Source organism: Mixophyes fleayi, chromosome 3 (genome assembly GCF_038048845.1).
Source record: "Mixophyes fleayi isolate aMixFle1 chromosome 3, aMixFle1.hap1, whole genome shotgun sequence".
Classification (NCBI taxonomy): Eukaryota; Metazoa; Chordata; class Amphibia; order Anura; family Limnodynastidae; genus Mixophyes; species Mixophyes fleayi.
In genome coordinates, this window is record NC_134404.1 from 347,572,306 (window position 1) to 347,587,588 (window position 15,283).

A 15,283-nucleotide genomic window follows, 5' to 3' on the forward strand; every position below is an offset into this window, starting at 1 on the left:
TCACAGGCGGACAGGTGGTGTATGGGAGACAGGAGCAATCACAGACGGACAGGTGGTGTGTTGGTGACAGGAGCAGTCACAGGCGGACAGATGGTGTATAGGAGACAGAAGCTGTCACAGGCAGACAGGAGGTGTATAGGAAACAGAAGCTGTCACAGGCGAACAGGAGGTGTATAGGAGACAGAAGCTGTCACAGGTGGACAGCTGTGTATGGGAGACAGAAGCAGTCACAGGTGGACAGGTGGTGTATGGGAGACAGAAGCTGTCACAGGCGGACAGGAGGTGTATGGGTGACAGGAGCAGTCAGGTGTGTGAGAGACAGGAGCAGTGACAAGAGGACAGATGGAGTATAGGAGACAGAAGCTCTCACAGGCGGACAGGAGGTGTATGGGAGACAGAAGCAGTCACAGGCGGACAGGTGGTGTATGGGAGACAGGAGCAGTCACAGACGGACAGGTGGTGTGTTGGTGACAGGAGCAGTCACAGGCGGACAGATGGTGTATAGGAGACAGAAGCTGTCACAGGCAGACAGGAGGTGTATAGGAAACAGAAGCTGTCACAGGCGAACAGGAGGTGTCACAGGCGGACAGGAGGTGTATAGGAGACAGAAGCTGTCACAGGCGGACAGGAGGTGTATAGGAGACAGAAGCTGTCACAGGCGGACAGATGGTGTATAGGAGACAGAAGCTGTCACAGGCGGACAGATGGTGTATAGGAGACAGAAGCTGTCACAGGCGGACAGAAGCTGTCACAGGCGGACAGGAGGTGTATAGGAGACAGAAGCTCTCACAGGCGGACAGGAGGTGTATGGGTGACAGGAGCAGTCAGGTGTGTGAGAGACAGGAGCAGTGACAAGAGGACAGATGGTGTATGGGTGAATGGAGCTGTCACAGCAGTATATAGGAGGCTGAGGGCTTCCAGAGATGCAGAAACCCATAACACACATCTCCCTAATCAGGAACATTATACACATTCATCACCACACAAAACATTATGTGATTTTAATTATTTTGGCTCGGTATTCTTGACTTGATGGTACACCCAGAGCACTACAATATGGGGAGCACTGTCTTGCCTCGAGGGGATTCCTTGTGTAGGGTGCAGAGTAGAGACCACTTGTACTTGGAGGACCCATGTAGTGGGGCCTTCACTGACCTGTCAAATGCCAGATTTTCAGCATGGTGGTCAGTCAGAGCCAGAAGAGCTTACACCCTGACGGCTCCGCTCTCTGCCTGTATGGTACCATTCCTTGGGGATATGGACTTACACTGAATCTGGGCAGACAGTGTGGACACAAAATCACATCCCTGCCCTTTATGGCAATAATCTCATAGAATCACCCCCATCCCCTACCTCTCGTCCATTCTCAATATCATGTGCCCAGCAAGGGTTAACAATCCAGTATCTGCACTGCACACCCAGTTTTAATATATGTTTTGTGAAGATTTTTTTTATGTCTTTCTTTACTTCTATAATTATAAATATATATGTATATAGCTTTTACCACAATGTTGCCTTTTGGTTGTAATATTGAAGATTGTAAATGACATCTGTGTAATAAACTCACAGACGAATCACGGACACTTCCTTGTAGGCTCTGTGTTGTTAATGCAGCTCTTATATATATATATATATATATACATACATACATACATACATGATACATATACATAGATTCTATGACAAACATACAGCCAGACACTGCGGTAAACTGGGTTTTAGTCATTTCCATGTTTAGACTGATGAATGAAATTTGTACAAAGTTCCCCGCTGTTATGATTGGGGAATTTGGTCTAATATCCATTAATATGCAGTGTTCTTCCCAGCACCTCTTATAATAGAATAAAGCATTGTTTCTCCTGGTTTAACAGGTTCTATGTGAGCACTACAGCCAGCAGTGTGTGTTACACCACTGACCCCAGTGTCAGTAATGCTGTCTGGTGTGGGAAATAACTACCAACATTTTTCATTACTATTGCAAAGTATTACGCACTTCTGCCTCACAGCAGTGGGGTCATGAGTTCAATTCCCGACCATGGCCATATCTGTGAGGAGTTTGTATGTTCTCCCCGGGTTTGCGTGGGTTTCCTCCGGGTGCTCTGGTTTCCTCCCACACTCCAAAAACATACAGGTAGGTTAATTGGCTGCTATCAAAATTGACCCGTGTGTGTGTCTGTGTGTGTGTGTCTGTGTCTGTGTGTGTGTGTGTTAGGGAATTTAGACTGTAAGCTCCAATGGGGCAGGGACTGATGTGAGTTCTCTGTACAGCGCTGCGGAATTAGTGGCGATATATAAATAAATGGTGATGATAATACAACTGTCCCCATCCGGCTGACAACATTTTCTGGGGAGAACACTGATATGACATTGTGTATTTGTGAGTATAATGCTTGTATGTATGTGACTGCAATCATTTTTTAGACAATTATTATTATTACTGTTACCTCCAATTCTTCCAGTCTGCTAAAAATCTCCCTATGTGATACCTGGTGAGGTGATAAAGGGCCGCACATTGGAAAAATAGTATTTATTTGCAGCGATTGAAGGTTTTGGGAACAAGGTAATGGGTAGATAATTGGCAGGTTCCTTTACTGCTCATGGGGGCGACACTTGTTTTTGTTGGGCCCGGAGCCGGGCGCGCTCCTGATTGGTCCTCAGAACCTGATTAATGAAGAATTCGCTCTCCTGCCCCACATCTGTGAGCCGCAGATCAAACTCCACCACGGTCCTGTTTTCTGACATGCCTTCCAAAAGCTGCTTCCCGCCATCCTGAGGACAAAGGAGGACACATGACCTAAGACACCACATGACAGAGGTCACATGACAAAGGAGGACACATGACCTAAGATACCACACGACAGAGGTCACATGACAAAGGAGGACACATGACCTAAGATACCACAGAGGTCACATGACAAAGGAGGACACATGACCTAAGACACCACATGACAGAGGTCACATGACAAAGGAGGACACATGACCTAAGACACCACACGACAGAGGTCACATGACAAAGGAGGACACATGACCTAAGACACCACATGACAGAGGTCACATGACAAAGGAGGACACATGACCTAAGACACCACACGACAGAGGTCACATGACAAAGGAGGACACATGACCTAAGACACCACATGACAGAGGTCACATGACAAAGGAGGACACATGACCTAAGACACCACACGACAGAGGTCACATGACAAAGGAGGACACATGACCTAAGACACCACACGACAAAGGTCACATGACAAAGGAGGACACATGACCTAAGACACCACATGACAGAGGTCACATGACAAAGGAGGACACATGAGCTAAGTAAGACACATGACAGAGGTCACATGACAAAGGAGGACACATGAGCTAAGTAAGACACATGACAGAGGTCACATGACAAAGGAGGACACATGACCTAAGACACCACATGACAGAGGTCACATGACAAAGGAGGACACATGACCTAAGACACCACATGACAGAGGTCACATGACAAATGAGGACACATGAGCTAAGTAAGACATGACAGAGGTCACATGACAAAGGAGAACACAGATGACACACATATGTTCTTGTGATACAGTGTTCCAGCACATCTATGTAAACACACAGATAAAGATCACGATACATGAGACCTCATGACTTATACCAGAAGTCTGTAACTTTCCCTTTATCGCTGTTCAGATCCGCAGTTTATCAACTCATTCACAAACACTTCTGTTAATTTCACATAAGAAGCTGACATCTGCCCTCAAGTAACATGGCTGCCTCCAGCTCCCTTATATCACACTGTAACCGTGCACACCAGAAGGTAAGAACAGCAGCGCTACAAACTGAGTGGCCGATACAGCTCGTGCATCACAACAATGCTTTATCACCTGTAATATCTGGCTTCCAAAAAATAGGAGCAGCCCCTCAGTGTCTGCATAATCCTATTGTTCTATGTGTAAATGTCATTCTCCCCACTATGGACACTGAGGCCTTTCTGGCAATGTAGGAATGTACGCTGTGTTTATACTATAACATATGATGCAATATGATGTCCTTACAAGCACTAATCACTGAGGTCACTAGTCCTACAGAGGAGAATCAGGATCATACCAGGCCGATGCGGTTGGAGGAGAGGCTGACGCTTCTTAGAGACGTATTCTGGGAGAGGACCTGCGAGAGGACGGTAACGGTGGGTTCAGACAGCTCATTGCTTCCCAGATGAAGAGTCACAAGACTTGTGTTCTGCAGCAGAGCGTTGCACAGAGCCTGTCCACCCTCGTCTCCAATGCGGTTAAGCCTGAGATTCAGAGAGCTGAGGTTGTTGTTTTTGGACAGGGCATAAGCAATGGCCTGAGCTCCATGTGGACGTACGTTGTTGTTACACAGATTTAGAATCTGGAGTTGACTTTGGTTCAGCAATTTACCGACTGCACGGGCTCCTCGGTCTGAGATCTGGTTGTGTGAAAGGTCGAGGTGAACCAGTGACGGATGGTCCAGTAAACTTCTAATAAGAACACGAACCTTTTCATCATCAACTTTACTTCTGTGAAGCCTGAAGACCTGTGAAGAAGTCATAAGAAATAATTGAGAAAAGACATTAAATATTTCAGTATGTGGCTTCTATCCACCTTCCTGTGCATGACTCAGACCCCACAATTTATTTTATAGAAAGTGAAGGAAGCATCTGTCCCCTGGTCTTTTACCTTCAGGTTTCTGAATGTCTTGAATGTTGCAGCGAGCGTAGAGCAGTCCCGTTTCGTGAACCTGAAGAGGTTCCACTCAAAGTTCATACCGCAGCCTTTTACCCCATACACAAGGTGTAGCTCCTCCAGACCACACAGGGAAAGGGCAATAAGGTTCAGATCAAAGTGGTCCATGGACGGCAGTTCTCCACCAGCATCACTTTCTGAGTCTGAGATCTCTTCAACCTCATCTTCCTTCTTCTCCAACCTCACTGGTGGCAGCAGCTGTCGGATCTCCAATCTTTTGACATAGTCCTTGCTAAGTTCTGCAGCCTCACAGATGGGTCCTGTATGTGTTAGGTCTGGGATAAAGCGCTCAATGAGGTTCTCCAGGTGTCGCTCAAAGAATAACCTCTTCCAACTGGAGCCATAGTGGGAGATGTCACAGATGGGCCAGCGCTCGGAACAGCAGCGTCTCCAGTAACCCTCGTAGGTAATGAGGTTGGCGGTCACATGTAGGGGCAGCGAGGTGGAGATAAGATCCAGGACCTTGGTCTTGTGCTTTGGAAGCAATTTTTCCAGAATGGGGTTATCTGGGGGTCACAAAGATATGAAGTTACACCCAGAACGGAGGACTCAGCAAAAATATTTATGTAGAATCTACTGGAGGGGAATGTGAGGGATATTTACACATAACTATATCTCCATTGTGTCAGAGCTGCGGGCTGGAAAATTATTAGTGTCCTTAATTCTAAACATCTTCAACAGCTCTGGGCAACTGAGGCATAAACATCTTACAGGCACCGGCGGGTGTGTTATAGGCACAGGCGGGTGTGGTATATGTAGTGGAATGGGGTGTGTTATAGGTAGTGGAATGGGGTGTGTTATAGGCAGTGGAATGGGGTGTGTTATAGACAGTGGAATGGGGTGTGTTATAGGCAGTGGAATGGGGTGTGTTATAGGCAGTGGAATGGGGTGTGTTATAGACAGTGGATTGGGGTGTGTTATAGACAGTGGAATGGGGTGTGTTACAATCAGTGGAATGGGGTGTGTTATAGACAGTGGAATGGGGTGTGTTATAGGCAGTGGAATGGGGTGTGTTATAGGCAGTGGAATGAAGTGTGTTATAGGTAGTGGAATGGGGTGTGTTATAGACAGTGGAATGGGGTGTGTTATAGGCAGTGGAATGGGGTGTGTTATAGGCAGTGGAATGGGGTGTGTTATAGGCAGTGGAATGGGGTGTGTTACAGGCAGTGGAATGGGGTGGGTTACAGGTAGTGGAATGGGGTGTGTTACAGTCAGTGGAATGGGGTGTGTTACAATCAGTGGAATGGGGTGTGTTACAGTCAGTGGAATGGGGTGTGTTATAGGCACAGACGGGTATGTTATAGGTAGTGGAATGGAGTGTGCTATAGGTAGTGGAATGGGGTGTGTTATAGGCACAGACGGGTGTGTTATAGGTAGTGGAATGGAGTGTGCTATAGGTAGTGGAATGGGGTGTGTTATAGGCACAGACGGGTGTGTTATAGGCAGTGGAATGGAGTGTGCTATAGGTAGTGGAATGGGGTGTGTTATAGGCACAGACGGGTATGTTATAGGTAGTGGAATGGAGTGTGCTATAGGTAGTGGAATGGGGTGTGTTATAGGCACAGACGGGTGTGTTATAGGTAGTGGAATGGAGTGTGCTATAGGTAGTGGAATGGGGTGTGTTATAGGCACAGACGGGTGTGTTATAGGCAGTGGAATGGAGTGTGCTATAGGTAGTGGAATGGGGTGTGTTACAGTCAGTGGAATGGGGTGTGTTATAGGCAGTGGAATGGAGTGTGCTATAGGCAGTGGAATGGCGTGTGTTATAGGCACAGACGGGTATGTTATAGGTAGTGGAATGGAGTGTGCTATAGGTAGTGGAATGGGGTGTGTTATAGGCACAGACGGGTGTGTTATAGGCAGTGGAATGGAGTGTGCTATAGGTAGTGGAATGGGGTGTGTTATAGGCACAGACGGGTGTGTTATAGGCGGTGGAATGGAGTGTGTTATAGGTAGTGGAATGGCATGTGTTATAGACAGTGGAATGGGGTGTGTTATAGGCAGTGGAATGGGGTGTGTTATAGACAGTGGAATGGGGTGTGTTATAGACAGTGGAATGGGGTGTGTTATAGACAGTGGAATGGGGTGTGTTATAGACAGTGGAATGGGGTGTGTTATAGACAGTGGAATAGGGTGTGTTATAGGCAGTGGAATGTGGTGTGTTATAGACAGTGGAATGGGGTGTGTTATAGACAGTGGAATAGGGTGTGTTACAGTCAGTGGAATGGGGTGTGTTATAGACAGTGGAATGGGGTGTGTTATAGGCAGTGGAATGGGGTGTGTTACAGTCAGTGGAATGGGGTGTGTTATAGGTAGTGGAATGGAGTGTGTTATAGGCAGTGAAATGGGGTGTGTTATAGGCAGTGGAATGGGGTGTGTTATAGGCAGTGGAATGGGGTGTGTTATAGACAGTGGAATGGGGTGTGTTATAGGCAGTGGAATGAAGTGTGTTATAGGCAGTGAAATGGGGTGTGTTATAGACAGTGGAATGGGGTGTGTTATAGACAGTGGAATGGGGTGTGTTACAGTCAGTGGAATGGGGTGTGTTATAGACAGTGGAATGGGGTGTGTTATAGGCAGTGGAATGGGGTGTGTTATAGGCAGTGGAATGGGGTGTGTTACAGGCAGTGGAAAGGGGTGTGTTACAGGCAGTGGAATGGGGTGTGTTATAGGCAGTGGAATGGGGTGTGTTATAGGCAGTGGAATGGGGTGTGTTACAGGCAGGGGAAAGGGGTGTGTTACAGGCAGTGGAATGGGGTGTGTTACAGGCAGTGGAATGGGGTGTGTTACAGGTAGTGGAATGGGGTGTGTTACAGTCAGTGGAATGGGGTGTGTTATAGACAGTGGAATGGGATGTGTTACAGGTAGTGGAATGGGGTGTGTTACAGTCAGTGGAATGGGGTGTGTTATAGGTAGTGGAATGGGGTGTGTTATAGGCACAGACGGGTATGTTATAGGTAGTGGAATGAAGTGTGCTATAGGTAGTGAAATGGGGTGTGTTATAGGTAGTGGAATGGAGTGTGCTATAGGTAGTGGAATGGGGTGTGTTATAGGCACAGACGGGTGTGTTATAGGTAGTGGAATGGAGTGTGCTATAGGTAGTGGAATGGGGTGTGTTATAGGCACAGACGGGTGTGTTATAGGCGGTGGAATGGAGTGTGTTATAGGTAGTGGAATGGCGTGTGTTATAGACAGTGGAATGGGGTGTGTTATAGGCAGTGGAATGAAGTGTGTTATAGGCAGTGGAATGGGGTGTGTTATAGACAGTGGAATAGGGTGTCTTACAGTCAGTGGAATGGGGTGTGTTATAGACAGTGGAATGGGGTGTGTTATAGGCAGTGGAATGGGGTGTGTTACAGTCAGTGGAATGGGGTGTGTTATAGACAGTGGAATTGGGTGTGTTATAGGCAGTGGAATGGGGTGTGTTATAGGCAGTGGAATGGGGTGTGTTATAGGCAGTGGAATGGCGTGTGTTATAGGCAGTGGAATGGCGTGTGTTATAGACAGTGGAATGGGGTGTGTTATAGGCAGTGGAATGAAGTGTGTTATAGGCAGTGGAATGGGGTGTGTTATAGACAGTGGAATGGGGTGTGTTATAGACAGTGGAATGGGGTGTGTTATAGGCAGTGGAATGGGGTGTGTTAAAGGCAGTGGAATGGGGTGTGTTATAGGCAGTGGAATGGGGTGTGTTATAGGCAGTTGAATGGGGTGTGTTATAGGCAGTGGAATGGGGTGTGTTATAGGCAGTGGAATGGGGTGTGTTATAGACAGTGGAATGGGGTGTGTTAAAGGCAGTGGAATGGGGTGTGTTATAGGCAGTGGAATGGGGTGTTATAGACAGTGGAATGGGGTGTGTTATAGACAGTGGAATGGGGTGTGTTATAGACAGTGGAATGGGGCGTGTTATAGACAGTGGAATGGGGTGTGTTATAGGTAGTGGAATGGGGTGTGTTATAGGCAGTGGAATGGGGTGTGTTATAGGCAGTGGAATGGGGTGTGTTATAGACAGTGGAATGGGGTGTGTTATAGGTAGTGGAATGGTGTTATAGACAGTGGAATGGGGTGTGTTATAGGCAGTGGAATGGGGTGTGTTATAGGCAGTGGAATAGGGTGTGTTATAGACAGTGGAATGGGGTGTGTTATAGGTAGTGGAATGGGGTGTGTTATAGACAGTGGAATGGGGTGTGTTATAGACAGTGGAATGGGGTGTGTTATAGGCAGTGGAATGGGGTGTGTTACAATCAGTGGAATGGGGTGTGTTATAGACAGTGGAATGGGGTGTGTTATAGGCAGTGGAATGGGGTGTGTTATAGGCAGTGGAATGAAGTGTGTTATAGGTAGTGGAATGGGGTGTGTTATAGACAGTGGAATGGGGTGTGTTATAGGCAGTGGAATGGGGTGTGTTATAGGCAGTGGAATGGGGTGTGTTATAGGCAGTGGAATGGGGTGTGTTATAGGCAGTGGAATGGGGTGTGTTATAGGCAGTGGAATGGGGTGTGTTATAGACAGTGGAATGGGGTGTGTTAAAGGCAGTGGAATGGGGTGTGTTATAGGCAGTGGAATGGGGTGTTATAGACAGTGGAATGGGGTGTGTTATAGACAGTGGAATGGGGTGTGTTATAGACAGTGGAATGGGGTGTGTTATAGGCAGTGGAATGGGGTGTGTTATAGGCAGTGGAATGGGGTGTGTTATAGACAGTGGAATGGGGTGTGTTATAGGCAGTGGAATGGGGTGTGTTATAGGCAGTGGAATGGGGTGTGTTATAGGCAGTGGAATGGGGTGTGTTATAGATAGTGGACCTGCGAATCATATTTTGTATGTAGTATTTACCTCTTAGTGGTATGGTGTCTCGTCAGGACACATGTGTTGGTTGATCTAAGATCATGCTAAGATCACCCATGGAGGGTGGAGAGATTTAGAAGATGTTGGGTCATGCTGTTATGTCAGCATTGTGTATACTATAGGTAGAGAAATGACGGGTGACGTAGAGGACCCGAGTCTCACACATCCTACTAACAGGAATCTGCAGACATTGAATTCTTGGCTATTTCTGCTCCCAGGGATGGGACGATGAATAATTCAGGAGGATTTTCCTGGCCTCATCGTGTGACAACATCCAGAGATTGTCTCTAACCAGCCCCAGCCCTGTACCCCAGGAGGACACTTACCCTGCCAGTGACAGACGGCAGCCACCAAGGCTGGATGTATAATAAATGCTGCTCTGACCAATCAGCTTGGATATATATATATATATATATATATATATATATAATATGAGAGGATTGGTGAAGAGCAGACTGTGCTGTACACTAGGACATTGGGCAATGCAATCTGTGAGCCTCAATTATAAAGAGCGGAACATATAATGCTCAGCGCATTATAGGGTTGGCTGACAAACAGATACGTTCCCTCCACACATACATATATATATAGGGATATACATACACTGGACATACACACATACATAGGGATATACATACACACATACATAGACACACACACACATATACATACACACATATACAGACATACATACTGTACATACACATACATACATATATACACACACATATATGGACACACACACATACATATATATATAGGGATATACATACACACATATACTGTACATACACACATACATAGACACACACACATACATACACACACATATACTGTACATACACACATACATATATATATAGGGATATACATACACTGGACATACACACATACATATATATATAGGGATATACATACACTGGACATACACACATACATAGACACATATACATACACACATATACAGACACATACATACACATACATACATATATACACACACATATATGGACACACACACACATATACATACACACATATACAGACACATACATACTGTACATATATACACACACATATATGGACACACACACATACATATATATATAGGGATATACATACACACATATACTGTACATACACACATACATATATATATAGGGATATACATACACTGGACATACACACATACATAGGGATATACACACACATATACATAGACACATATACAGACATACATACTGTACAGACACATACATATATATATAGGGATATACATACACACATACATATATATATAGGGATATACACACACATATACTGTACATACACACATACATATATATATAGGGATATACACACACATATATACATACATAGACACATATACAGACATATATACTGTACATACACAGACACATACATACATATATACACACACATATATGGACACACACACATACATATATATATATAGGGATATACATACACACATACATATACACACACATATATACATACACAGACACATACATACATATATACACACACATATATGGACACACACACATACATATATATATATAGGGATATACATACACACATACATATACACACACATATATACATACACAGACACATACATACATACATATATACACACACATATATGGACACACACACATACATACACGTGTAAACATATATACACAATGAACCTACCAGTATGTATTTGCAGTGTGGAGGAAACCTACACAAACACGGGGAGAACATACAAACTCCACACAGTTAATGCCCTGGTCAGAAACGAACCCATGACCGCAGTGTTCTGAGGCAGCAATGCTAACCACTGTGCCACCATGTCGTCCTGAGGGGTTACATACATAAGTATAAAATACTGCAGTGAATACACCCCCCAGCGTGGAAAACCCCCCCGAGAGCTCATTTATGCTCTGAATTCCCTGGTCGCCACCTAAACACTCCAGGGCTCAGGTAGACTCAGACGTCCGTTGTGTAATACACACATTCGTGTCCGCACCTAACGTGTCCGCAGCACATCTTACACTTACCGTGGGGAGGGGGGGACACGGGGACACAGACCTTTCGGTATCACCACGTGGGTGCCGGGGGGCTGGTGCAATGAGACCCCCCCAGTGATACTACCTCATTCATTGCTGTGACTGCGGCATTACACGAAGTTGCTGCAGGATAGTTTCATTACTTAATCAACATTTCCATTTGGACAGTACCAGGACTATTTTTAAGTTGGAAAATAATAATAATTGTATTTAATTTAATTTCACTAAACATAATTGAATTTAATTTGTATTTAACTATATTTTATATGGAAAATGCAATTTTGGCTTTTATTAATAACACTGGATGACACATATTGATTTAGAAAGCAGCGATACTTCCCCCTAGTTTGCAGGAGATCTGGTCAGGTTGACAACCTGGATCCTTGGAATAAAAAAAGATCTAATTAGTCGATGAACTTTCAACATTTACCGGGAGTACGGTGATGACCTTAAAAATAACAGCTCCTTAAACCAGTCATCGTGTGACTCTGATTTGTTGTCTTTCACGGATCATGTGACTTTGCTCTCCAACACCCATTAAATCTTTCCAGGGCGGTTGTGGCTCTTGCCCACTGGCATTGCCTTAAACACTAGTGAACCTGCACGTCAAACGCCATGGTGCATGACTGGTGGTAGTAATAAGTGTGTGCAGGTGGTAGTAATAAGTGTGTGCAGGTGGTAGTAATAAGAGTGTACAGGAGGTAGTAATAAGAGTGTACAGGTGGTAGTAATAAGTGCATGACTGGTGGTAGTAATAAGTACGTGCAGGTGGTAGTAATAAGTGCGTACAGGTGGTAGTAATAAGTGCATGACTGGTGGTAGTAATAAGTACGTGCAGGTGGTAGTAATAAGTGAGTACAGGTGGTAGTAATAAGAGTGTACAGGTGGTAGTAATAAGAGTGTACAGGTGGTAGTAATAAGAGTGTACAGGTGGTAGTAATAAGTGTGTACAGGTGGTAGTAATAAGTACGTGCAGGTGGTAGTAATAAGTGAGTACAGGTGGTAGTAATAAGAGTGTACAGGTGGTAGTAATAAGTGCGTACAGGTGGTAGTAATAAGTGCATGACTGGTGGTAGTAATAAGTACGTGCAGGTGGTAGTAATAAGAGTGTACAGGTGGTAGTAATAAGAGTGTACAGGTGGTAGTAATAAGTGCGTACAGGTGGTAGTAATAAGTGCGTGCAGGTGGTAGTAATAAGTGCGTACAGGTGGTAGTAATAAGAGTGTACAGGTGGTAGTAATAAGAGTGTACAGGTGGTAGTAATAAGTGAGTACAGGTGGTAGTAATAAGAGTGTACAGGTGGTAGTAATAAGTGCGTGCAGGTGGTAGTAATAAGTGTGTACAGGTGGTAGTAATAAGTGTGTACAGGTGGTAGTAATAAGAGTGTACAGGAGGTAGTAATAAGTGCGTACAGGTGGTAGTAATAAGTGTGTGCAGGTGGTAGTAATAAGTGCGTACAGGTGGTAGTAATAAGTGTGTACAGGTGGTAGTAATAAGAGTGTACAGGTGGTAGTAATAAGAGTGTACAGGTGGTAGTAATAAGTGCGTACAGGTGGTAGTAATAAGTGCGTGCAGGTGGTAGTAATAAGTGCGTACAGGAGGTAGTAATAAGTGCTTACAGGTGGTAGTAATAAGTGTGTGCAGGTGGTAGTAATAAGAGTGTACAGGTGGTAGTAATAAGTGCGTGCAGGTGGTAGTAATAAGTGTGTACAGGTGGTAGTAATAAGTGTGTACAGGTGGTAGTAATAAGAGTGTACAGGAGGTAGTAATAAGTGCGTACAGGTGGTAGTAATAAGTGTGTGCAGGTGGTAGTAATAAGTGCGTACAGGTGGTAGTAATAAGTGTGTACAGGTGGTAGTAATAAGTGCGTACAGGTGGTAGTAATAAGTGCGTACAGGTGGTAGTAATAAGTGCTTACAGGTGGTAGTAATAAGAGTGTACAGGTGGTAGTAATAAGAGTGTACAGGTGGTAGTAATAAGTGCGTACAGGTGGTAGTAATAAGTGCGTGCAGGTGGTAGTAATAAGAGTGTACAGGTGGTAGTAATAAGTGTGTACAGGTGGTAGTAATAAGTGTGTACAGGTGGTAGTAATAAGAGTGTACAGGAGGTAGTAATAAGTGCGTACAGGTGGTAGTAATAAGTGTGTGCAGGTGGTAGTAATAAGTGCGTACAGGTGGTAGTAATAAGTGTGTACAGGTGGTAGTAATAAGAGTGTACAGGAGGTAGTAATAAGTGCGTACAGGTGGTAGTAATAAGTGTGTGCAGGTGGTAGTAATAAGTGCGTGCAGGTGGTAGTAATAAGTGCGTACAGGTGGTAGTAATAAGTGCGTGCAGGTGGTAGTAATAAGTGCGTACAGGTGGTAGTAATAAGTGCGTGCAGGTGGTAGTAATAAGTGCGTACAGGAGGTAGTAATAAGTGCTTACAGGTGGTAGTAATAAGTGTGTGCAGGTGGTAGTAATAAGAGTGTACAGGTGGTAGTAATAAGTGCGTGCAGGTGGTAGTAATAAGTGTGTACAGGTGGTAGTAATAAGTGTGTACAGGTGGTAGTAATAAGAGTGTACAGGAGGTAGTAATAAGTGCGTACAGGTGGTAGTAATAAGTGCGTGCAGGTGGTAGTAATAAGTGCGTACAGGTGGTAGTAATAAGTGTGTACAGGTGGTAGTAATAAGAGTGTACAGGAGGTAGTAATAAGTGCGTACAGGTGGTAGTAATAAGTGCGTACAGGTGGTAGTAATAAGTGCGTACAGGTGGTAGTAATAAGTGCTTACAGGTGGTAGTAATAAGAGTGTACAGGTGGTAGTAATAAGAGTGTACAGGTGGTAGTAATAAGTGCATACAGGAGGTAGTAATAAGTGCGTGCAGGTGGTAGTAATAAGTGCGTACAGGAGGTAGTAATAAGTGCTTACAGGTGGTAGTAATAAGTGCGTACAGGTGGTAGTAATAAGTGCGTGCAGGTGGTAGTAATAAGTACGTGCAGGTGGTAGTAATAAGAGTGTACAGGTGGTAGTAATAAGTGCTTACAGGTGGTAGTAATAAGTGCGTACAGGTGGTAGTAATAAGTGTGTGCAGGTGGTAGTAATAAGAGTGTGCAGGTGGTAGTAATAAGAGTGTACAGGAGGTAGTAATAAGAGTGTGCAGGTGGTAGTAATAAGTGTGTGCAGGTGGTAGTAATAAGTGTGTGCAGGTGGTAGTAATAAGAGTGTGCAGGTGGTAGTAATAAGTGTGTGCAGGTGGTAGTAATAAGAGTGTGCAGGTGGTAGTAATAAGAGTGTACAGGAGGTAGTAATAAGAGTGTGCAGGTGGTAGTAATAAGTGTGTGCAGGTGGTAGTAATAAGAGTGTGCAGGTGGTAGTAATAAGAGTGTACAGGAGGTAGTAATAAGTGCGTACAGGTGGTAGTAATAAGTGCGTGCAGGTGGTAGTAATAAGTGCGTGCAGGTGGTAGTAATAAGTGCGTACAGGAGGTAGTAATAAGTGCTTACAGGTGGTAGTAATAAGAGTGTACAGGAGGTAGTAATAAGTACGTGCAGATGGTAGTAATAAGTGCGTGCAGGTGGTAGTAATAAGAGTGTACAGGTGGTAGTAATAAGAGTGTACAGGTG

General features: G+C 44.6%; 1 protein-coding gene and 1 long non-coding RNA gene across 3 annotated transcripts in view; one reads left to right on the forward strand and one right to left on the reverse strand.

Moving 5' to 3' along the window:
* Nucleotides 1-220: 220 nt before the first annotated feature.
* Nucleotides 221-1,583, forward strand: LOC142143066 (uncharacterized). 2 transcript variants are annotated; one of them, XR_012689489.1, is made up of 3 exons: nucleotides 221-282; nucleotides 384-573; nucleotides 726-1,583. It is a non-coding gene; the product is annotated as an uncharacterized LOC142143066 (long non-coding RNA). The 2 variants fall into 2 exon arrangements; XR_012689488.1 differs by lacking the exon at nucleotides 221-282 and having other exon boundaries at nucleotides 360-573.
* A 929-nt stretch (nucleotides 1,584-2,512) lies between these two features.
* Nucleotides 2,513-15,283, reverse strand: part of DRC5 (dynein regulatory complex subunit 5) — a 30,347-nt gene continuing 17,576 nt past the window's right edge. The window contains exons 3-5 of the mRNA XM_075200780.1: nucleotides 4,695-5,266; nucleotides 4,102-4,551; nucleotides 2,513-2,769 (exon numbers count right to left, since the gene is read on the reverse strand). Coding sequence (XP_075056881.1) covers nucleotides 2,596-2,769; nucleotides 4,102-4,551; nucleotides 4,695-5,266 — 1,196 coding nt within the window. The 3' untranslated portion in view covers nucleotides 2,513-2,595. The remainder of the gene's footprint in view (nucleotides 2,770-4,101; nucleotides 4,552-4,694; nucleotides 5,267-15,283) is intronic.